Source organism: Chironomus tepperi, unplaced genomic scaffold (genome assembly GCF_022539635.2).
Source record: "Chironomus tepperi strain 1889 unplaced genomic scaffold, CSIRO-AGI_Ctep_v1 contig_449, whole genome shotgun sequence".
Lineage (NCBI taxonomy): Eukaryota > Metazoa > Arthropoda > Insecta > Diptera > Chironomidae > Chironomus > Chironomus tepperi.
Window position 1 is genome coordinate 389,926 of NW_027226571.1, and position 23,552 is coordinate 413,477.

The 23,552-nt window shown below is 33.8% G+C and overlaps 1 protein-coding gene across 4 annotated transcripts in view; it reads right to left on the reverse strand.

Annotated features, from left to right (window-relative positions):
* Ddr (discoidin domain-containing receptor 2) overlaps window positions 1–23,552 on the reverse strand; it is a 234,706-nt gene that overhangs the window by 99,717 nt on the left and 111,437 nt on the right. For all 4 annotated transcript variants that reach the window (XM_070650845.1, XM_070650846.1, XM_070650847.1 and 1 more), the window contains exons 4-5: window positions 15,889–16,274; window positions 589–694 (exon numbers count right to left, since the gene is read on the reverse strand). In XM_070650845.1, the coding sequence (XP_070506946.1) occupies window positions 589–694; window positions 15,889–15,985 (203 nt within the window). In that variant the 5' untranslated portion in view covers window positions 15,986–16,274. The remainder of the gene's footprint in view (window positions 1–588; window positions 695–15,888; window positions 16,275–23,552) is intronic.

The following is a 23,552-nucleotide window of genomic DNA, read 5'->3' on the forward strand; positions in this document are numbered from 1 at the left end:
GGACAACAAGGCATATTAACTATGTAAACTCTAAAGACACTCTTCAAGTTACGTAAAGTCACAGGATTGCTATTCTATGACCTAGATAACATTACAATCTACTATAAAGCTGCATTTGCCTAAATCCAAGCATGAATTTTAATTCACATAATCCACTTCCAGCCTTAAAAAATTATAGCCATAAAGATTCAATTTTCTTATCCTTTATACAGAATACAAAATTATCTCGAAACGAAGGTAGAATAAAGAAAATCCATTTCCATGTTCATCGTTCATATTTATTGTATAAATGTTTATAATTTTCCTATCTGCATCACGGAACTCCGTTTACTCACATTCATATTTATATATATATTTTTTTACATTCGTACCTCTGAATATGTATAATAAAAAAATATATAAATGTCTATTCTATCTACTACAAATACGTCGTAATTCATTGCAATATACATATATCCTCATGCAATAAATTTTATTGATCCTCGAGTAGAAAAAATGAATTTTTATACAGCATAGAACGAAAGAGTAAAGTAAAAAAATAATAATAAATTCATATTTTTAAAGCTCTAAAAAAATTGTGTACAGTACCTTGCATGTTGTGGCCCCACATTGCCAAAATCGTGTGCCGAGCTAGCTGATATTTGTGAGTCCATAATTGCACCTGACTCCATACCTAAAGCACTCTTACATTTAGCTGAAATTAAATAAGAAGAAGGATTTTTTCAGTAATAAAATGCTAATCAGTTGGAAGGAATAAACATAAAATGTATAATGGCATTAAAATTAATTCTCACTTCTGTGCCACTTCAATATTACTTCTTTTTATGTTGTACAAGAAAAGAGATTAGAAAATGTTTTTGAGGGTGGAATGGAAGGGTTGAGTCGCTGTATTTTGGTATCGAATTTCTTGAGGAAAAATTAAAAATTTTAATAAATTTTTCACAAAGTTGTTTTTAATTCGCTTGGCGTACTTTGATGATTTTTTCAATTTTAAATCCTTTTAATCCGTTAAATTTTCGAATTGTTTATATCTAAAGCATTGCTGTAGCGTGATTTGAGACTCATAAGCATTGCCTAGGGCATTGCCAAGTGTGCATTGCCAAAGGTCCATTGTCAAGGGGGCATTTGGGCCCATTGACACGCATAGAGAACGTCTAAAGCCGGCGCTATCCTTCGAGAACTTCTAACAGTTCGGAATGTTAAGGAATTTAGCGTTTTTAGCGTACACATCCAAACTAGAAATTCATGAGCATTAGGCAAGAGAATATTCGACTATAAACTGCATTGAAACCTTAAATTTCAATTTTTATTAGATTTGAATCAGTTTTGATGACATAACTCTCTATAGCTTGTAAAAGGACGTATTATGACCTCAATTTTTAGTACCTAAGAGTCCAATTGCCTTCTTGAGTCTCATCGGCTAATAGCCCATTGTTGTATTACAGACTTTAAGGATTCAAGCTTATTCTCTAATCTCTCAAGCGATCACGAAGGTGCCTTATAACCTCATGAAAATATGCTGTTGATTGAGATAGTAATGCACTTGACACCGGTAACGGGCAAGCGGTTGACATCAAAAGAACCAGCTTCTGACGCAAACTAAGGAAGAACATAGATCAAAATTGATCTGCACAGCCAGTAAAGTAAGTAAATTGAATCCCCAAACAATTTCATTTCTCAATCTGTACTTAAAGCAACAAAATCAGACAATCTGCTCCCATTTCCACTTCATCCTCATTCAATAAACCCCCAAACATAACCCAAACACAAATTCGCGTATTAGCTACGTTAAGTTGTCTGTATGACAACAATAAACACAAGTATGAGGATTTTTAAGTACAAATTTCTATTCCGATACAGCAACACAATTACATGTACTATTTAAGTACGAGAATGAGAGGGTGAACAGACCTAACTCATTATTATTTTTGAGGATTTTACCTTCACAAAAAAAAGTACAGAAAATCTTAATGCCGGCTTACTTCTTTTTTTGAAAAAAAAAGAACAGAAGTATCTAATTAGCACATGAAAGGAATAAAAATTGTGTAATACGAAAAATAGACGGGAAATAGGGTGGAAGGTATTAAGACGCATTAAATCGTAACATAATTGTGAATAGTGATGAACATTTAAACTGCTAATTATTTCTGTTGGAAATACGAGATTAAGATTTAAGAATTTTGTTGGAATTTAAAAGCTGACAGGGATTTCTTGTGCGATTATTTAGTGTAGTTATGACAAGTATGGGATTTGGGGTCGTTATGGACTGATTTGTATGTAATGTTGTAGGATTAGGGGTTGAATTTGAGTAGGAATAGGAATATGATGTCAATTTTATGTGATGTTACTGATAATTGACGGATAAGCCTCTAATAAGCCATTGTCTGAAGCTATTTAGCTGCCTCTACTGACTGGAATTGTCTGAGCAGCCAGCACATCTGGCAGGAATCAAACCTAGCACCTCTAGATTACCGGTCAAGTGCTTATGTTACTAAGCTATTGGGCCTTACGATTGGATTTAGCAATTTGCCCTCAAGTAAACTTAAAACTATTAAGCAACAATACATTAAATTGCCATTAACTAGTTTATAACGTATTTTAGTCCATTCGGGGACAAATCTTCAATCCTAATCATAAGGCTCAGTAGCTTAGTGGTCTGGACAATTGACCGTCAATCGACAGGTTCAAGATTCAACTCCTGCTTTGGATGAATCATTAAGTAAATTTATTGTATTTCAACAATCTACCAATAAATCTCAAGAATGTGTCGAAGTCAAGACATTGGAAACTTGTCGGAAACCCACAGTCAATTACAAATGTCCCTCTAAAATCCATTGCAATTCCTGCACACGACATTGATTTCCATGACATTCATTAAGGATTGAATTTTATCGAGTTCCATATGTAACAGTATATCCAAGAATAATTATCAGATTCCAACATTAAAAGCATAAATAAAATGCAATAAAAATTCCTCATTAATGGATTAATAGTTCCTAGAAATAACAGCAAGTAAAACTGCTTGTTTGCAAATAAACTAAACTAAAAATAAAGTCCATTTGGATCAAATTTCAGTCATTAATTTATTAACACTGATTTATATGAAATATCTTATTACACATGATTCCCGCCCCATTTAATTACACATTATTATTTATCTCCTGCTCAACCTTTTCCTTTATATTCTTAAATAAATATTAATAACATAAAGACATAACGTAGGTATTCATTCACAATATCATGTGTACTTAACCAGAACAAAGCAAAATTTGCGAACAAAAAAGAAGAAGTTTATGGCAAATATTCTCCATTAATAGGATTAAGTTATTCATGCAAAAATAAAAGAATTCATCATCATCAGTGGCGGGAGTCGAACGAGAAGCAGGGAGGAGGAAAGGGATTGTCATAAATAATACACAGAGTTGCATAAAAAAAAGTTTTTATAAATCTATAATACTTTAAAAGAAAGTAATTTGATACATTTTTGCTGGTTATATAGTCAGCATACGTCACCCACTCCACTCGTGAAATTTGTTGAAAAATCGCTTTATATTTTTTTGTGTGCAAAAAATGAGTAAGGAAATTCTGAAGAGTGAATGAAGCGCATTTTTTGGTAGTTTGAAAGGCTACTCATAAAGCTTGAAGCAGAGAATTCAGAGCTCGAGATTAACTCGGATTTTGTATGAAAATTCGACCCGAAGGCACTCCAAGTCTTGAAGTCAATTGGATGACATAGCGGAATCCTAGCAACTACATTGTGTCGCTCGGGATTAATATCACAGATTTGAATCTATTGGTCAATTCGTTCGGAATTACGGAGTTCAGAGTCTATTTGTACTCCATTTAGACTTCTCTTACTAACTTGTGTCTCTCATGCCGTCCTATTTTAGAAATTAGCACTAAATACAACGCTATTGTACACCTTTATAGTCATTAACTTTTAATACATTTACGAACAGCTTGAGATGTGCAGGCCATGTATACATAACGCCAAGTGACGCCTCAGTTCTTAAAGTAGCTACTTCAGACTTTGTAGATGGCGAAAGATTGCGAGGAAGACTAAGGAATTCCTGGATTGGATGTGCTGAAAAGGACGCTAGAGTCCTTAATATCCCGATCTGACAGAAGGTTTCGAATGATAGAGCTGCCTTTAGACATATCCTACGCACGGAAATGGGCCATCGTGCGCCCTAGCCATGAAAGTAAGCAATCTTTAGGTTTCATCAAAAATTGCTCAATTTTGTAGAAGCACTTTCTTTGCCTACATAAGTTCACTGATCAATCCAAAAACAAGTTAGAATTCCAGCATTCAAGAACTAGTTCTATATCCGTAAACCAGTCATTCATGCCACAATATCACCTTTAAAAACCCATTTCAATCCACAACTTATGCTAAAAAAAAAGATTCGCATATGAAAATGATTTTATGAGTGTTTTAACTCATTATTTTATGAGTCGTAAGTATTTGTCCAGGCTGAGAAACTCCGCGGTAATACCGCGGTATCCATACGAATACCGCTAAATACCGCAAAATACCGCGGTATTCCATATAAATACCGCCAAATACCGCGGTATTTCATATAAATACCGCCGATCATTATAACTCAAACACTTAAATAGAAAATTGTGAAAATTCTATTTTCACTTTGGAAAAAGTCTAATTTCACCTTAGTTTTCTCAATCCTAAGTGAAAAAACCTCGGAAAAATCGAATTTTTCCTCATATTTCTTATTTTTGTAAAAAAATCTCTCGGAATAGTCGAATTTTGTCCCAATTTTCCTAAATTATAATGAAAATTTCTTGAAAAAGTCAAACTTTGCCTTAATTTTTGTATATTATGGTGAAAATCTCTCGGAAAAGTAGAATTTTGCCTTAATTTTCCTTTAATGTGATGACAAACTCTTGGAAAATCCAAATTTTGTTTCAATTTTCCAATATTATGTCGAAAAACACTCGAAAAAGCCAAGTTTTGCCACAATTATCCTATATTGTGGTGAAAATCTCTTGGAAAAGTCCAAATTTGACTCAATTTTCCTATATTATGATGAAAAACACTCGGAAAAGTCCAAATTTTCCTATATTATGATGAAAAACTCTTGGAAAATCCAAATTTTGTCTCAATCTTCCTTTATTCTGTCGAAAAACACTCGGAAAAGTCCAAATTTGTCTAAATTTTCCTATATTATGATGAAAAACTCTTGGAAAATCCAAATTTTGTCTCAATTTTCCTTTATTCTGTCGAAAAACACTCGGAAAAGTCCAAATTTGTCTAAATTTTCCTATATTATGATGAAAAACTCTTGGAAAATCCAAATTTTGTCTCAATTTTCCTATATTATGGTGAAAATTTCTCGGAAAAGTCGAATTTTGCCTCAATTTTTTCATGTTAAGGCGAAAAACATTTGAGAAAACTATAATTTCCTTTCAGTTTTCCAAAATTAGTGTGAAAACCCCTCAAAAAAGCAAAGTTTCGCTTCAACTATTCAATATTAGGGTTCAAAACTCTCGGGAATGACTATTTACGTATAAATTTTGTTTTACCAGGGTGGAAAACTACCGGAAAATACTATTTTCCATCTCGGTTTTCCCATATTAAAAAGATAAAACCTTATAAATGTGATACCGCAAAATACCGCGAAATACCGCAAAATACCGCCAAATACCGCGGTATTTCATATAAATACCGCCGATACCGCCTAGTTTCTCAGCCTGGGTATTTGTTAGGTAGCTTAAATCTACCGAACATTGAATAGGGAGTGAAATGAAATGAAATACTATAATATGTAATATGTTCTGTACGTTACATTATATTCATCGTCGTCATATAAATATGGAATTGCTGTGTGTGCGAGTAAGAGTGAGATGGAATGAAGGAAACCCATAAAATGTATGTAATCCTCTTATAAGAGTTAAAGAGAGTAGCAAGCACAAAAAAAAAACAGAAATGGCTGTTAAGTAGATGGAATATTATTAAGGAAGAAATATTCATGCAATATAATGCCATTTGCTACTGTGTGTAATATTCAGTAGTTTATATACCTATATGGTTATGGCTGAGGTTGTGGCTCATTCAGCTCAGATTTTTTTTTTTTTTGCTGCCTTCCTTCTTTCTATTTTTATTTTTATTGTCCATACAGAATGGCAAAAAAAATAATAATAATAAGCCATATTGTTGGACTTTCTTTTCAATGCCTCATAAGAAGCTTCTATAGTCATGCATTATGGTAATGTTTATGCGAATACTTAATTCCTTTCTTCTCTTTTTTATTTAGGTATTTGCAACTCTTTTTCATTCCTGCAATGGAATTTATGCGAAATTTAATGCAAATGTTTGGGGATTAGAGAAACTTGGCATAGGCTTTCACAGGTGGGGTTTAAGGTGATTGTTGTATGGAATTTTGAAGTGCTAATTGGAAGCAAATTAGAGGCACAATTAGAATTTTTAAGTTGGAAGCTTAGTGAGGGAACAAAGTTTGGAGGATGTCCAGGAATTTAGCTGTAATTTGTGATTTTTTCGTAGTATCGCCAAAAAAATGTAAAGAATCATCAATTGGACTCAAATATGGATTGCAGCGACTTAAGAGCAGAGCTTGAAGTAATTCTAAGTTTCATCTGGAGTCAATTCTGTTTTTCAGTACAAAATCCGAGTGGACATCGAGTTTTGCATAAAAGGCAAACAAAATGCTGATCGGAAGAATTATTAAGAGTATATGACCATAGATGGGAGATATAACAGCAACAATAGAACCTAGTAGAAGAAACTGCTATTGTCAAAATACACAAACATTCCCGAACATCGCAATGTGTCCCCTAAGGCATCGCTTCGTCGCTGTATAAATGGAAAGACACGAAGTTGCCATTGAAGCATCATGAAGGCTGATTTAGACTCATTTTTACGACGATAAATGAGATTGCATGGATTGTGCAGCTCAGGATGATCAACCAAGTTGTTAGACCCTTAGATCCTCAGTAGATCCTCAGTACATCAACAACAACTCATCTTTTCGAATATTCAAGAGTCCTTAACTGCTCAAATCAGTCAATAGCCTCTCCTAGTCCAGGTAGTGCAAGCAATATGCCCAACAATAATCATAATAAAATTGAATTACTAAGTACATCATCATGAAGCTCATCAATTTACAAATTCATACCCTCATTTCCCTGAAATTATTTTTTTTCCTTAAATGTTCCGAGAAATTCTTCAATAAAACCCATCCATAAATGCTTCCATGTGGCGCTTAATAGCAATCTCAATCGCTAGCACATCATGCCATCGTTAAACTACTCAGTAAATTATCTCATTAATGACTTAATATTCCGTCTATTAAATTACAAATGTTCAACATCATTTCCATCATTATTCATTCAGGATTTTTTATGCTGCTTTATCTAGGAACAATTTTGAATAACTTTTTTTTTCTCATAATTCTATTAATCCTCATCATTTCAACCTGTATATATCCACCTAGATTTCATATTTATTCCCTGTCTTCCTGGAAAAAAAAAAATAAATAAATTTAAATGAAATTCATGACGTACATTGGATATGTACACATGTTAAAGTACTCATACAGCCAACCGCCACTTTAGTTATTCGCATATTGTTGAAATAAATGGAAATATTTAACTTGTATATAAAATGGATTTATGAATTATTCATCTTTTCAGTAAATTTCCTCATTAGCATTTTCAGTAATCAAGGCACAAAAAATAAGAGAGAAAGTTGGAAAATTTGGTGGACCAGGTTGAGGGGGATTTGGTGAGCAGTTTGATGAGATTTGGGGGAATTGGGACTGTGTTTTTGGATTTGGCTCTTGAATTACAGTGAAATATGTTGGAATTGGATATCTGTCGAGCTCAAAGTCGTCATACTTGAAGTCGACTTGACTAAAAACTTTGAGCGCTTATTCCTGTAATATTCTTTTAACGTTATCGAAGTGCAGTAATAAGGGGGGACCCCGAGAAAGTACTAAGGCACTTTTCCATAAATTCGACTAACTCCCGGATAACTTAGTGAAATGACCATGTGACCGGACATGGGTTCAAATCCTATTGAGGATCCTTTATTCGAAATTCATCCATTTCCTGTCAAATCATTGCATTCTGATGAGAATCGAACTTATGGTTGATATTCCTTACTATTGAGAATTGAACCTACGTCCTTATCAATCAATATTGCATTTTGTCATGTCCCATGCCTAACCCACTCGACCACTATAGCCATTTTCTCATTAAAGCTAATTCATCTACATAAAAGCTCATTATCTCAGATTTAGCTATGCTTTTCAAGCCTTTCAGTCGTCTACAATATCTTGAATAGAAAATTGCTATTCCGGAAGTCAACCTTCCCACTAAACAGTCATAATTGCCACCACCCCAAACTGCCAACCAACACTGCCATCATCAATCCCACATAATGAAAAACTTTTTTGCTAACTTAAAATAAGAATTCCTTCAAACAGAACTGAGAATTTTTTAATAGGTCGACTGGCATTCTGTCAGTAGTTTGTTGCTGTTTGTGTTGTTCGTTATCGTTTAATGACAGGGTTGAATGTACAATTCCCATTTATGTAGGAATGGATTAAGTGAAAATGAGTTTTATGATTTTTATTCTGCTTTATTTAAACTATTTAAGCTAAAATCAACGCCTTTCAACTTCTTTTCTTTCTCACTTTTTATTATGCATTGAACTTCCTGAATACAACTTTTGCTTTGTTTGTTTTCTATTTTTGGGGGATTTTGATTGATGGAAATTGAAGTTGAAGTTGTTGAAATTTGTGGTTTTTGGTTTGTGATTTTTAGGAGGTTAATAGCTACTATAGACGGATTCTTTGAGTCTGGTAGACTGGGAATCAGGAAGATTGGAATTAAAACGTGAAGCTTATATAGTTAGCAGGTCAACAAGACATCAAGACATCAATAAGGCAAGTTTGAATTCTCAGAATCTGGTGGACTTGAGGGTTAGAAGATTGGCCTTAGAACGAGAAGCTTCTTGAGTTAGCAGGTCAACAATATATCAATAAGGAGACTCAGATGAGGAAGTGCGTTTGTTGGATTGGGAATCTGGAAGATTGGCCTAAAAACGAGAAGCTTCTTTAGTTTGCAGATCACTTAGACATCTATAAGAAGATTCAGATGAGGAAGCTCAATTGGCAGACGAAAGCCAGTGATAGAGCCAGATTTAGGCGTCATCTGAGAGAGGCCATAGAGCACTGTTGATCTGTACGGCCAGCAAAGTAAGTAAACAAATCAGTAGATAAAGAAGTACGGTTGGATCGGACATTTGCTTCATAAAATGAATGTCAAAGAGAATCTCAATGCTGGGACAGAAAAACAAGATTGTTGCACCGCCCTTGGGTTGGTATCTGCAAAAGAAAATACGTCTTGTAGCTCCAAAAGGTACATGACTTAGAAAAGTGATGACAGAACGCCAAATCATCGTGTGGACAGAGAATTTGGACAAATCAAAGGTCGAAGACGACTGGAATTTTGTATGAAGTCTAGTAAACTCGAGTTAATTTCCAGCTTTGATCCAAACTAGGTGACAGAGCCAGCAACAGAATCAGATGGAAAGCAAATTGTTGTAACCTAAGTAGTTCCACATATGAGCAAGATTTCAGTTATTAGTTAGTAATTTAATGGATGCAAAACCACAATCCTTACAATTTCTGTCCCTATAATCCATCCTTAATGCAACATTGTAGCCTGAAACATTTCCACTCCCATAAAAACGCGACAATTTCATTTTTTTTAAATCACATAAATTTTTTTTCTCTCATTTAATTCCGCATAATTTCCTGTCTCACTTTCTCGCCAAAGCCCGCGACTGCATTTCTGGTGCCTGTGATTGTATGAATTTGCATCCAATTAATTTTTTTTTAATGTGCTTGCGTGACATCCCACTAAGCATGTTTTTCGACATGTACATAATATTTTTCCTACCATTTTCACTTTCTAACTGCTGCTGTTTCTGATGAAAAAAAATTCAATTTTTTTTTTTTTTTAAATAATTTTAATAATTTTTTTTTATGATGGAATAAAAAGTGTGCATGCGAGATAAAAAATTGTGCATATACACATGTATGTGAAAAATGCTCTCTTATGTTTCGCGTTAAATGCATTTACATGAAATGCAAAAAAAGGAAACTTTAAAGCCCCGTATGTGGCTAATTAAAAAAACATTTATATGTACAATGATGTAGAGTTTTTAGACAGCAGATTTTTGTAATTATTTTGATATGTTGAATATATGTTTTTATCGCATTTACTGCAAACATCCTCACGAAATGTATTATTTATTAATGTAGACAGGATCGTGTGGCTGTAGACGGTTTGGTTTATAGGAGAGGTTTACCCGATCGGCACATATTGAAATGTTGCCACCACGGCGACGAGGTGGCAGTATATTTAGAGCCAAGTGGCTGCCACTTGGCGAAAACAACCGGCTGTCACTTGGTTCAAGTTTAGTATACTGCCACCTCGTCGCCGTGGTGGCAACATTTCAATATGTGCCGATCGGGTTAGCTTCTCTTTATAGTAGGGAAATTAAGACTGATTTTGAAGATGCAATAAAGTTCCATTTGAATCCTAAATAGCATAAGTCGATGAATCGGTCAAAAAACTAGTTCCAGGATGTCGTGACTCAATTTCAATCCTACACCATATCTGAGTCGACCTGGTACCGGATTTAAGATCGATTAATAATAATTCCCGTCTTCTACACACTCCTTAACTATTGAAATATGAGGAGGTAAGGGTGTATGAGGCTTACTTAGCTGGATAAACTTCGTTATTGCTCGTTGCAGAATCAAAAATGAGATTTGAGTAACAATTTCAGACTCTTTTTCTTATTTTGCTGGACATGATTATCAATTATGATCCATGGCTTCTCAGATGTCTTCTCTAACTGACCATATCGCAGGGTACTGTTGCTTGGCAATTTCCCTAGTCATTAACCTTAAAAACAGTCAGTAACCCAATCAAAACACAAATCATGTTCAAATCAATCAAAACTAATTGCTTCCAATTATCCATACCCTGAACAATTCCCTTAAACTCTATCATATCCAGCTCCATATTTTCTTTAATTCACTACACACGTTAAGTTCACATCTGAAAGTTCTTAGAAGAAATTTTTATTTTCAAAGGAAGCACAAACGCAAATTCCAATTAACAAACATATTTCACATGCAGCCACACGCAACCATACTTCTTATTTTTGTGTATTCGTAAGACAATTCAAGCCGGAAATATTAATTTATGATGAATGGAATTGCACTAAATTACTGACAACATGTTTTTTTCATTCTTACTTTGTACTCTTCTTATTTAAAGTGGAGCATCTCATGATGCTTGTTCGTCTGATGTTTGTTGTGTGTAAAATAATTATCATTTTATGGCATATATTATGTTAAGTACTGGAATCCTCTTCTGTTCAACAAAAAATGATTTATTTCTTTTGTTGATTCTTTTAATTACAAATTTTTCGTTCCTTTTTTTCGCTAATGCTCAGTTCTTGTTATTTCTTTGCGTTTCCTCTTGAAGTTCATCTTGTTTGTTAAAAGTGAATTATGGATATTTTGAATATTTATGTAGTCGATTGGAACAATTTTCTTATGTAGCAATAGTCATATATCATATGATACATAGTTCATTGAAGGGTTACATATTGGAAAGTAATAGACATGAAAATTTATGGGCTGAAATCTCTTTCGTAAAAAATGGAAGGCATGATTTTTTATTGGGGGAATCTTTTTAAGAAGAGCTGATTATGGAATAAATGGGGTATGTAGAAATGTAGATTTATGGAACTTGGATTTAGTTTTTAGGTAAATTTAGTGTGGTTCGAATGGGAAAAAGTTCTAATTCGGTTGAAAATATGACCGAATTTGGTTAAAAGTATGACCAAATTTGGATGAGAATACTCGCAAAATTTGAGGCTAAATATGCTCGAAATTCGGTCGATAGCTGCGCGTTTATATGCTTTTCATGGCTATTGGGAGTTTAACGAGGGAGGATTCGCCAGATCTCTCGCTCAAACATAGACCTACAGTTTATAGTTGAATCCGAACCACTTCTTTGATGACATTATTGCCTGTAGCCTTCAAAGGGAAACTGTGAGCCGCGTTTCCACTACATATGATTCGAAAAAGGACATGTGAAAAATTTCCCATGCCGAGTCTCGAACCCATGATCGCTAGATCGGTGTTGCAATAATTATGTACCGAAGTACTAAACCATTCCGCCACCGAGCCACCTCGACTCACTATTCCAAGACGTACTACCGGGTAAATTAAGTAATTAAACTTTTTGTCTAGTAATGGGCACTAAACGATACTATATCCTAATCAGAAAAGTTCCAAATCTTCATTTTCAAACGACACAATTCCATGAATAGCCAAAATCACCACAGCGATATCACTGTCCCATGAAATCAAGCTCTATGTCTGAATCAATTCTAAAAAAATCTAAAAATATCCCACAAATTCCTAATCAAAACAACAGCAATCACAATTTTTTTCCCATTATATCCACTTACTCATTAATTTTCATCTCTTCAATATCATTTACCTTAAACAATACAGTTCAACAACAATAATAGCATCCATACCAGCAATTGCCATTTATGACGGTGATGATTGAGAAGAGAATATGAAGCATATAAAAAAAAGTGAGACGAGAAACTATGAGAAAATGAGGCGAAAAATGATAATAATGAAGTGTCTGAGAACAGAATGAAATGAGATCTCATTGTGTACGGTAAAGAGGAGCCTATGGCATGCATTTTATGCTGTCACGACTGTACGGTTGCTATTGATATTAATGATGTGTTGCATTATTATTGTTATTACTATTTATATTATCAATTTCGCTTTGTGCCTGATTTCCTCTTTAACTTTTCATACATGGAAGGAATTGGATAGATGGGTTGCTTAATAAAAGTAAGTTGTGGAGCTGATTGGGTTGGTTGGATGGAGCGCATTTGGGGGTTCTGTCATATTTTTTGGGTTCTTACGAAAATGCAGACCTGCAGTCTTGGACGAGGTGTAAGGTACAGTCGAATACTGGGTTGCTTAACAAAAACAAGTTATGGAGCTGATTAGGTGATATGGATGGAGCGCATTTGGGAGTTCTTTTATAGTCTAGGACGAACTAAAAGGTACAGTCGAAAGCTGCAAGTCTGCTCATCTAGAAAACAGGCTCATTGCGAACCCTAGACCATTTTGAAGCTAGCATAACCTGATCAACTCATAGTACAGCTCAGATATTCCATCAACACTAGGGGTGTCGATTACAAATCCCAAGTATTTGGGATTTGGGGTATTTTGTAAGGATTTGGGGTACCCCAAATACTTGGGTTTTGGACCCAAGTACTTGTACAAATCTTTATATATAGAATTTTTCCTATATTATTATATATTTTCATATTATTATTTTTTAATTCTTCAAAATTTTATTATTCACTAATATTTTCATAAATATTTGGTAAGAAAAATCTAAGGTTGGTTAAAAAAACTACAGATCGGCATTTTCTTTGCCGGCCCGTAGTTGAAAATGCATCCAAGTGAATTTTTATTATATATGAAAATTTGTTTTGGTTAATTTTAAGTTTATCATAGTGAAAATTCCATTTACGAGAGTTTTTCAATTTAGTGTAGGAAAATTCAGTCAAAAACTTCCAATTTTTCAAAAATTTTCACTTTGATAAAAAAATTTGAGGTGAAAAGCCATAAATTTCCAGTATTTTTCAAATTTTTAAAAAAATGTTGGCCAAAATGGCCATTTTTGGAATTAAAAAAATTAAGATAAAGGTTCAAGTTTTCGAGAGTTCTATAACCTATTTGAAAAAATTTAAGTGAAAAATCGCAGTTTTAAACAAGATTTACAATAGTAAATAACAATAAATGGTTAAAATCTGACTTGCATCTAAATGCGTTGGCCTAAAATTCCAGAAAATACGCCTATTTATAATGATATTTTGCTCTTATAGGGGATTTGGGATTTGTACAAGTACTTGGGGTCCTGGGATTTGGGTATTTGGGATTTGTACAAATCCTGAAAACCCAAATAATCGACACCCCTAATCAACACCAATCCACTCAACAGAACCTTCAATATTCATGCTAAAATTCAATTGAATTTCATAAAAAAGAATCAAAAGCAAGAAGAAGCACAAACACAATGAAAATCTTAATAAAATGCTTGGCGATTGTGCATTTTTGGATATTCTTATGCATGACTCATTCACGAATTCTCCGGGCATGGCGATGGAATGAACATAAAAAAGTAAGAAATAAAAGATGAATATTAAGTGGTAGGAACTAAATTGTTTCACATAAAAAATGAATAATTCTGTGGATTTTCATTTATGAATGCATGCAAGAAGCACAGTTCTTTTGATGATTTTTCTTCGTCTTTCTTTTTTTTAATGAAGATGCAATATGGTTATGACTTTATGCTCGTATCATTATGAAATGAATTATTCAAAAAGAATTTTTATGTAGTGGAATTTAATTAGGCATGATTTGAAAAAAGACTTTTGGATTGCTGCTTTATGTTTGGGGATAAATTGGAGTTTTATGATGATATTAAAATGAAATAATGACTGACTTCTTTGAAGGAAGCTTATGAATTTTTTATAGTGAAAAATTAAAGCAGATAATGAAGTTATGATTCATATTTGGGAGATTTTAAATTGGTAGTTTTATTTGTTGGAATCATATTAATCATGGACTTAATTGAGGGGTATATGGAGTGAATTCTGGATGGTCTTTATCTGAATTATGAGGGAATACTTAAGATTGTGGCGAATTGAGCAGAATTAGGGCTTTTTGACATGTTAAACTGAATGCCCCGACACACTAGAGCAGTGGTAAAAATTATTACGGCACGCAGGTTGTCCACAACTGCACTAGAGTACCATGAACCGTGTATCGTGTTCAGTTTCAGTGGAAGCTTCCTACCCAGGTGTACCTTGGCGCAATATAGTTTGGACAACATTGGATGTCAAGCTACTTATTCTTGTCGAGTAACATAATGCGGCAAATTGCATTTTAAGCCGTAAAAACAGAACGAGTTCACTCGTCGTCTTACGCTAATTTATTTTATAGCTGCAATTTAGAGCTAACTAGTATTGAGTGACAAAATTTGCCGACACAGACACTTCAAAGCAATTTCCCATCTCATCCAGAGTTGGCAGGACTCCAATATTCCGGACTCCAAAAAAAAGTGGAGTCCGACTCCACAGAGTCCGGCCTTTTTGGACTTTTGGAGTCCGGACTCCAATCTCTGTTGTTCAGACTCACAACTTCGAAGTATGTGCTTAATCCCCATTAGAACCGACCAGATCTCTAATTTGGCTCTTGAAAGAATTAACACTGATTCCTTCAATTTCCATCATTATGAATTTCCAAGAATCATAACAGAATTCAAAACAGAGTTGCAAAACAGGTACCTGTGACATGCAAAAACCATACAAATTCTTGAAAATTTGTAATAATTTCTAAGAAAAACCATACAAATTATCAAGAATTTGTGCAGTTTTCGCCAGTCACAGACACCAGTATTGCAACTCTGGTTCATAATCTCCAACTTTTCATTCCATCTCAACCTTTTATTTCCATTTCCACAATTCACATAGCAACAATAAGTACTTCAACGTGCATAACAAGTTCTAAATTCCGCACAGACTGTCAGTAACCTCAACATTTTCAACATCTTATTAGCCAACCCGTGAGAATTTCCTTTCTCTCAGCACTGCTATAATTCATTTCATGCTTTTATTTTCTGCAACATGTTATTAGCTTATTAGTTCCCTTTTACAGGTCATAACGATATGTCTTATAGCTAGCACAGAAGTGAGAAATTTATGACAAAAACGTTACTCACCTAATTCTAATGAACTGGCAATATTTTGACCAGTAAATGCCAACATCACGAGTATAATGTAGCTACATTGTGATATTCGATTACTTGACTTTGCCATGTTTATGTATGTGTGTATTACTAATTTTTACTATGAGCTTCTATCTCCGTATGTATAATAATATAAATTTTATTTCGATATGTTTTCTTCTCTTCCGTTTTGCTTCCTCCAGAACACAAACTAAAGAATGATGAAAAAATTGTTGTTGGTCTATAAAACAATAAGTCATCTACAAATATCCATTTCAATTAGGTTTGATGTTGCGACTTTATCGTCATGTACTTCTCCTTCCTTTTTTTTGCCTCTCTCGATTTATGTCAAATGAGTTATGGTCTCATAAGTGGAAATGCTGTAAAGAGAAAGAAAAAGAATTTTTTTACATTAATTAGTGATGAATGTTTTTTTATATGCATGCATAAAAGATTTTTTTATATTTTCGGATGCTGTGTTGGGATAGAGGGGACATAAGGCGCATTTTTTGGAGTTATGATGCTTGCTCCATCAGATTGACTTTGTAACACAATCCCGATTGTGTATAGGTACACAATCGACAATAGTAAGTTATTACCTGTTTAGGTCAAAGTAATGTCTAGTCAATGACTAGTTCTAACGACTATTTGTCTACTTGAGAATTTATCTGTTTGGTCAGTAAAGTAAGAAAGTAAGAAATTGCTGTGAAGCTCAAGACAACAATTTTGAATCATAACACATGAATCTAGGGTTCTTCTGAAATTGTAACCATGCAGCTATGGACTAAATATCATGTACAGCATACAACTGCAAACCTGACCATCTAAAACGCAGAAAATGCAGGTCTGCAACTCATTTCCCAACCCTGTTCATCTGTTCATTGCAGGAGATGCAACTCTTGGCCGAATTATAAGGTACAACTCAAAACTGCAGGATTTGGCATCTAAAATGCAGGAAATGCAAACTTATAGATCTTGGCTGAACCCAACACCTAACCCTACATTTATCAAACGCTTCCCTAAGATTTAGAGCCTCCTAAAAGGTCTCATGTCATAACAAACTGCCATAGACTTAGTAGACACTCTATAGACACTCCCATAGACTATGTAGACTCCACAAACCCATCCAGACAATTTAAACCCAACATCCAATTCCAAAACAACCGCTAAAATTTCATTTAAGTTAAAAATCTTGTTAAGGAAGTAAAAAGAGAAAATAAAAATAAAAATTTTATGTACGACATTATTGTGGTGACGATGTGACGACTGACGTTACAGTATCAAATTACACACATATATATCTATGCATGCTAAAATGTTTTAGTGTGTAGATCCAGAAACATTTTTTTTTTTTTGTAGAATTCCCAATGTGCACATTTACGGAAGGATATTCAAGATGTTATTCATCGTTTTATTTTCTACATATACGACTTAGACACACTTACTCAATTTTTTGTTGTTGGCTGTTATTGTACATAACATATACATTTAACATTTTTGCCATTAGCATGCTTGTTTTGTTTATTTAAAGTTTTGCAATATCTCATAAATGTTTTGTAAAAGAAGGAAGAAAAATGAATGAGAAATGGTTGGAGATGAGGATGGTGGGGAGGAGGGGATGGATGTAGAAAGAAGATTAATGGAAAATTATGAAATGTTAAGAAGCAAAAGTGTGAGGAATTGTAAGGAATGATGAGTTGTTGTTTAAAATTCAGTTTTAATGCTTTTGGGGTACATTCGAATAAGACCCTGAGTAGCACAAGTCGGGTAATTAATCCAAATTGCGGCTTCAAGCTGGCGTGACTCTGATTTTTAGGCCAAATCTGGAAACAAGTCACCAGAATAGCACAAGCCGGTTAACTGATCTAAAATTCCAGGTTCAGACTTAATTCTGGTAATTAAACCTAATTCGACACCAAATTCCACGAATAGCACAAGTCGGTTGACTGATCCCTAATTCGACATCATTCCCGCTCGACTCAGACTTGGTACCGGATTCGGTATAAATGCCAGAGTCATGTCTGGTGCCGGATTTTGGAATGATTAACAGATTTGCGGACACTTAAGGCAATTCAGGGCATTTTAGGCAAATTCGAATTCTAGTCGACATCAAGCCCTGTCTGGAGGTTTGTGATATTTGAGAGAATCAGATTCTTAATTTCCAATGACGTCATTTGGAGGTGCTGCCTTTAAAATTCAACGAATGTAGAAATTTTAAACTAATTTTTTTCCCAAAATTTTAATTAAAAATTCTGCAACAAAATTCTCATTAAGATTCAGAAAAACTTACTAAATTACTTCTTCATCTCGTCTTCATTTCCACGACTCAAAAGAGTTCAAAATCCTTCATTATTTCACAATCGCAACTTCAAAGAGCTCCTCATGCAATCTTTCTATTTATTTATTTTTCTTTCCTGCTCTAAATAATTCATTGCAAAAATAATAATTCACAATATAAAGCTATAAACAGCAGTTCATTTTTTTTTGTTGTTGTGTAACTGAGATGATGTGTAGATGCAGCAGCAAATGTTTACACGAAAAAAAAGAAGTACTTTAATATTCAGCATTCATTCATGTAAATATTCTCGTAAGTTTTCTTTTGCTTGCGATTCATACGAGGATGAAATGTTTCTTCTTATGAGACATTCCTACATGACATCAAGAGATACAGTAGTAGCAAAGATACAAGAACTATCAAAAGTTGTTTGGGATGGTGATGAGATGTGGAATTGTAGGGCGTTTTAATGGGATTGTGTATTGAAGTTTGACTTTGTAGATTGTAAAAGGGCTTCTGGATGTCCAAAAAATTCTTGGAAGTAGTCTGTCGATAGAGCAAGTCCTTAGCAGGCAAATGTACCATTTTTATGTACCGCTAAAGTACGCTCTTTGCCTGTTAGTAAGTATTACATTTGGTATTGGAAAATTTCAGACTTAACTCAGCTTTAGGCACCATCTGAGGGAAGCCATGGATCACAACTGATCCGTACAGCCAGCTAAGGAAATAAGTAAGTAAGTAATGACATTTCCTCATTCGACAACCGCGCTTAATCGCTCCTCACATCCACAAAAGTAGCGAAAAAAGAAAAATATGAAAATTGTCTTCATATCTCAAAGTTCTTGTTGTTCCTCCTTCATACTATCATTCATAGCAATAAACAAAGTCATTTAACTAACAAACTAAAAAAAAGAGAAAGGAAAAACTTTTTTAATGTCGCTCATAGAATTCATTTAGCGATTTTTACGACAACAAGATGGTAAGACTGAAACGCATAAATTAATTAAAAATTTTCGCCGCATAGAGTATGAATATGTATGCATGAATATGTTTCTCATCTTGTTCTGTCTTATTACCATGGAGCATCATTAACATTCACATTTCATAATAAACAACAATGTTTAACATAAAGTAAGGAATACATTTCATTTTAATATGTATTAAAATAGTACACAAAAATTGTATGAAATTTGATACCAATCGGGTAAAATAAATTAGAGCAACAAGACAGCTTGCTTCTTATTCTTTTTGTCACATAAAGACAATTATTTTTTGAGATTTCTTCTTATTTTTTGTTGTGATGGACATGGAAGAATTGCTGATAGATATTGCAAAACATTTGGATGTACATGATTTTGATGTCATGTTGTAATTCATCAAGTGTTGGAATTTTGATGAGGATTTTGGATTGATTTTTGGTCATTTTGAAGCGTTTGGACCAAGGCTGGTACTCTTATTTCTCTCTTAAACTCTTCAAAGATTTCAGATTAAGAAGCTCAAGCCTCATAGGAGCTTAGCGAAAGCCCCCTAACCTAACCTAGTCCTAAAATCTGGCTAATTTAAGCTTAAACTTTCACAATAAGGATTATAAGACAGTTTCCAAAATTCCTTAGGGATCCATAGCACAAAAGCAAGAACATGAAGCTGAAAATTGTAAAGTTGAAGGTTCGAGTCTCAAACTAAACCTCTATTTAATCGCAATCTTACTAGAATCATCCAATACTCCTCGAAAATGCTTATACTTAGTTCTCAACTGAGCAGCTAGGGAGTTGGGGAGGCTGTCAAACTGACTTGTTGGCTGATCAAACGTTAAATGTTCCACCTTCCCGTGGCCATTTCTGTTTTCACTTAGACCTAACGTCAGGCAAAATCGTATCCAAATATCAACCCTACTAAGAACACCTCTGGCGACCGAAGCTTTGAAGCTGGGATAAGTACTATAAAGACTAGATTAAAAGCTTATTCAAATTCCTTGTCTGTATCTATTAAACCTGCTTTATTCAAAACCAAACTGAACAAAGAAGAGTACAAGAGGTATAATTAAGACTGTATTAAGTTCCCAATTCCATTCTAAATTTTCAGTTCCACCAGCTCTTCTCAAGTTTCTCTCGATTTTCCGCTAATTCCTACAAAATATTAAAAACTCATGTTGCCCTTCCCCATCCAGAGACACACATCAGAATCGTATTATAAAAATAATTATAATTATAAATTTAACAAACATTCCCATTTACACACATCAAATGAAATAAATTTTAATTAACTGTCGCTGTTGCTATTTCTCGTCTTTTCTTTTCGTCACTTCCAATCCTCGTAGGCATTTTATGTTAGTCAGCATATTTCATGAGTCGAACAAAAATAAAGTTTCTTGATAACATTTATTAACCAAGTTTCATGCCTTGCTTTTTTTTCTCGATAACTTCCCCAATCTTGTTAGTTAATTTAATTTGCTTCGAGCAACTTAATTGACATTCCACTGCAAATTAGTTTCGCACGTAAACGACATACATACACAGCACAAAAAAATAAGTATAAGTTTGTAGCCATAAAAAAGAGCATGAAAAGGAAAAAGAGATTGACAAGAAGTAGCAACAGAATAAGGGAGACAGCAATAAAAAGTGTGAGAATAAAAAAATGATCATGTATGAATCTGAGAATGATGACAGGATGCACATGGATGAATTGACGTGCTCGTAAAAAATATGGATGTCTTTTTATGTGACCCATATCAAATGATATCAGTTTCACTTTTCCGTCATCTCATCCTTAAGATGGAACGGAACAAAAAAAATATGGAAAAATTATGAATGAGCGACTATGTTGGACTGTTACTAATCGACTGTCATTTTCTGTGGAAATTTTGTGTATCATATGCGAATGAATGGAATGGATGATTTATGATTAAAGCGTGGATTTTGTGGATTTATGTGGAATAATTCTTAATTATTTTAGAGATTTGCTTCAGTTTTTTAATTATTATTTTGAATTTCTACACTTAAAGACAATGATGCTCAACAGCATGCTCAAGATTGCTTACTCTACTTAAATATAATAGTTGGGCATGTTCGCGAGCAGTCATTTCCAAGTTTTTGAACCCAATTCTTCAATTTTCTTAGGTTTTTTCGAGGCAAAACCTCATAATATTCAAAAAATTACATTAATTCTCATTGAGATTTGAACTCAGTTTTATTAAATGCTGCATCTGCCTTTGAGTATCTTGTCTCTTAACCTCCAATCCTGTATTAAACCATTAAATCACCCAATTTCAAAGATAACAACCTTAAGTCCATATAAATTCAGCTCTTCCTAAAAATCTCTGAATTTTTAAACTGAAAACCCTAACAGACAATGAGCATTCTCACCTGAATGAGCGAGCTCATGACCATAATCAGTCAATATAATTGAGTATGCTCAATTTTGTAAGCATACTAATCAGCATGATCATTGTATGTTCAGGGAAAGTTGCCGAAATTGCAAAAGTTGCCAAAATTTCCCACTTGTTGCCCACCCATTGTCCAATAACCCACTCTATTGATCACCAATATCTTCAAACAAATGACAAGTGTCATAATACATAAAAAAAGCCAACAGACAGATAAGTATCCAGCTACAAATTTGACCTATTGTTGGAAACATTTGTCATCATCATCATCAACGAATAAACGATGAAACGATAAAGACGACAAAGAACAACTTACGATAAATGTTTATTTAAAGTCAAATGAGAATAAATATTTATTTAACATCAAGATGATGACTCGATGACTCTTTTTTTCCCTCCAGTTCCACTTGAATTTAATTCTGTGTCTCTACAATTTATTTTTTTCATTTCGTATGAAGACATTTTGTAGCAAAACAGTGTGTAAGTTTATTATTGAGAAATCTGCTTAAACGATGCACTTGAGTACATGCTGAACATTTTTTTGTTCCTCATCTTCTCATCTTTATGAACGTTTTGAGACTTTACATATGGAATAATTGCATGGAACGAAATGAAATTGTTTGCTTAATTATGATTAAGAATTTCTGGAAGGAGACCATGAAGAATTTTAAATGGAAATTAAAAAGTTTTTGCTTGTTGAATTTTGAGAATGATTTTTTTTTTGAGCGCGATTTTCGCGATGTGGAAATTGAAATTTCCATTGCTATGTGGTATTTTACATCTGGATGTGACTTCTTGTACTACAATAAGAAGATAATTGAGGTATTAATAAGAATTCTGAAAATTAACGCGGTTTTCGCGATGTGGAAATTGAAATTTCATTGTTTTATGTCTTATTGCTTTATAAGTTGTTGTTTCGGACAACAATAGGAACATCCTAAAGCCATATTCAAGAATTCTGAAAATTAGCGCGTTTTTCTCATGAAGTCAATTCCATATTCCAACAAATTACAATCAAGCTAGCCTCAATCTCCACAAAATCTCATCCAATTCATCACAAAACCCACCACAGATCTCACAACAAATTGCTACTTCAGCATAGTGTCACTTAACATTGCAACTAAACAAATAGCCTACATGCCCACCACATCATCATATCATTAATCACATTTAATACCATCGCACCATTCCAGTCTCATGCAACATTATTGACATTATTCGATCGATTCCACAAAACGGCAAAAGATGGAATGAAAAAAATAAAGATTAAGGCATGAGAGGAGAGAAAAGAAAAAAAAAACGATTCCCAGGCACTTATGGACAATTGCTCTTCTTGATGAAACAACATTCCTCATTACTCATTGATTACTTACTCATTATTCATTCATTATTGCTCATTGAAAATGTTTCTTTTCTTTACAATTTTTAACATATGAAAGGTTGGATGGAAAATGATGAATGCAATGGGTGGACAATTGATGAAAGATTATAAGCTATGGATATTTTAAAGTGTTTGTGATACTATATGGGTAATGGTCATTATGATGAGACTATAGAAGTACCGTTGGCACACCTTGAATTATTTTCTCACAATACATTTGATAAATCGCCACGTGGTGTACCTCATCATGTCTACCTGTCAAAACTATTTCCTCAATACACATCGGACCCCATCGGAATCGAACAAGATAACAATTAATGGATGTAAATAACATTTAGTTTGTAAAAAGGTGGCACCAAAATAAAGACACAATCAACCCATGAATATCGACATAAAGATGTTGTTTAACAAGTTATTCAATTACAGCCTTAATGTACATTGATGCCTCATTTCATTAGGTTGAGTCTTTAAGGTGATTTTATTCATTACTGTCGATTTATTCTTCGCTCTTTAGGCACTTCTTACGTTACTTTTTTTTGTGAAGATGCTGAAGAAGATTTGATCAATAATCAAATGGACACACATACAGGCATTAAATTAACAGTAAAAGGGAGTTGAAT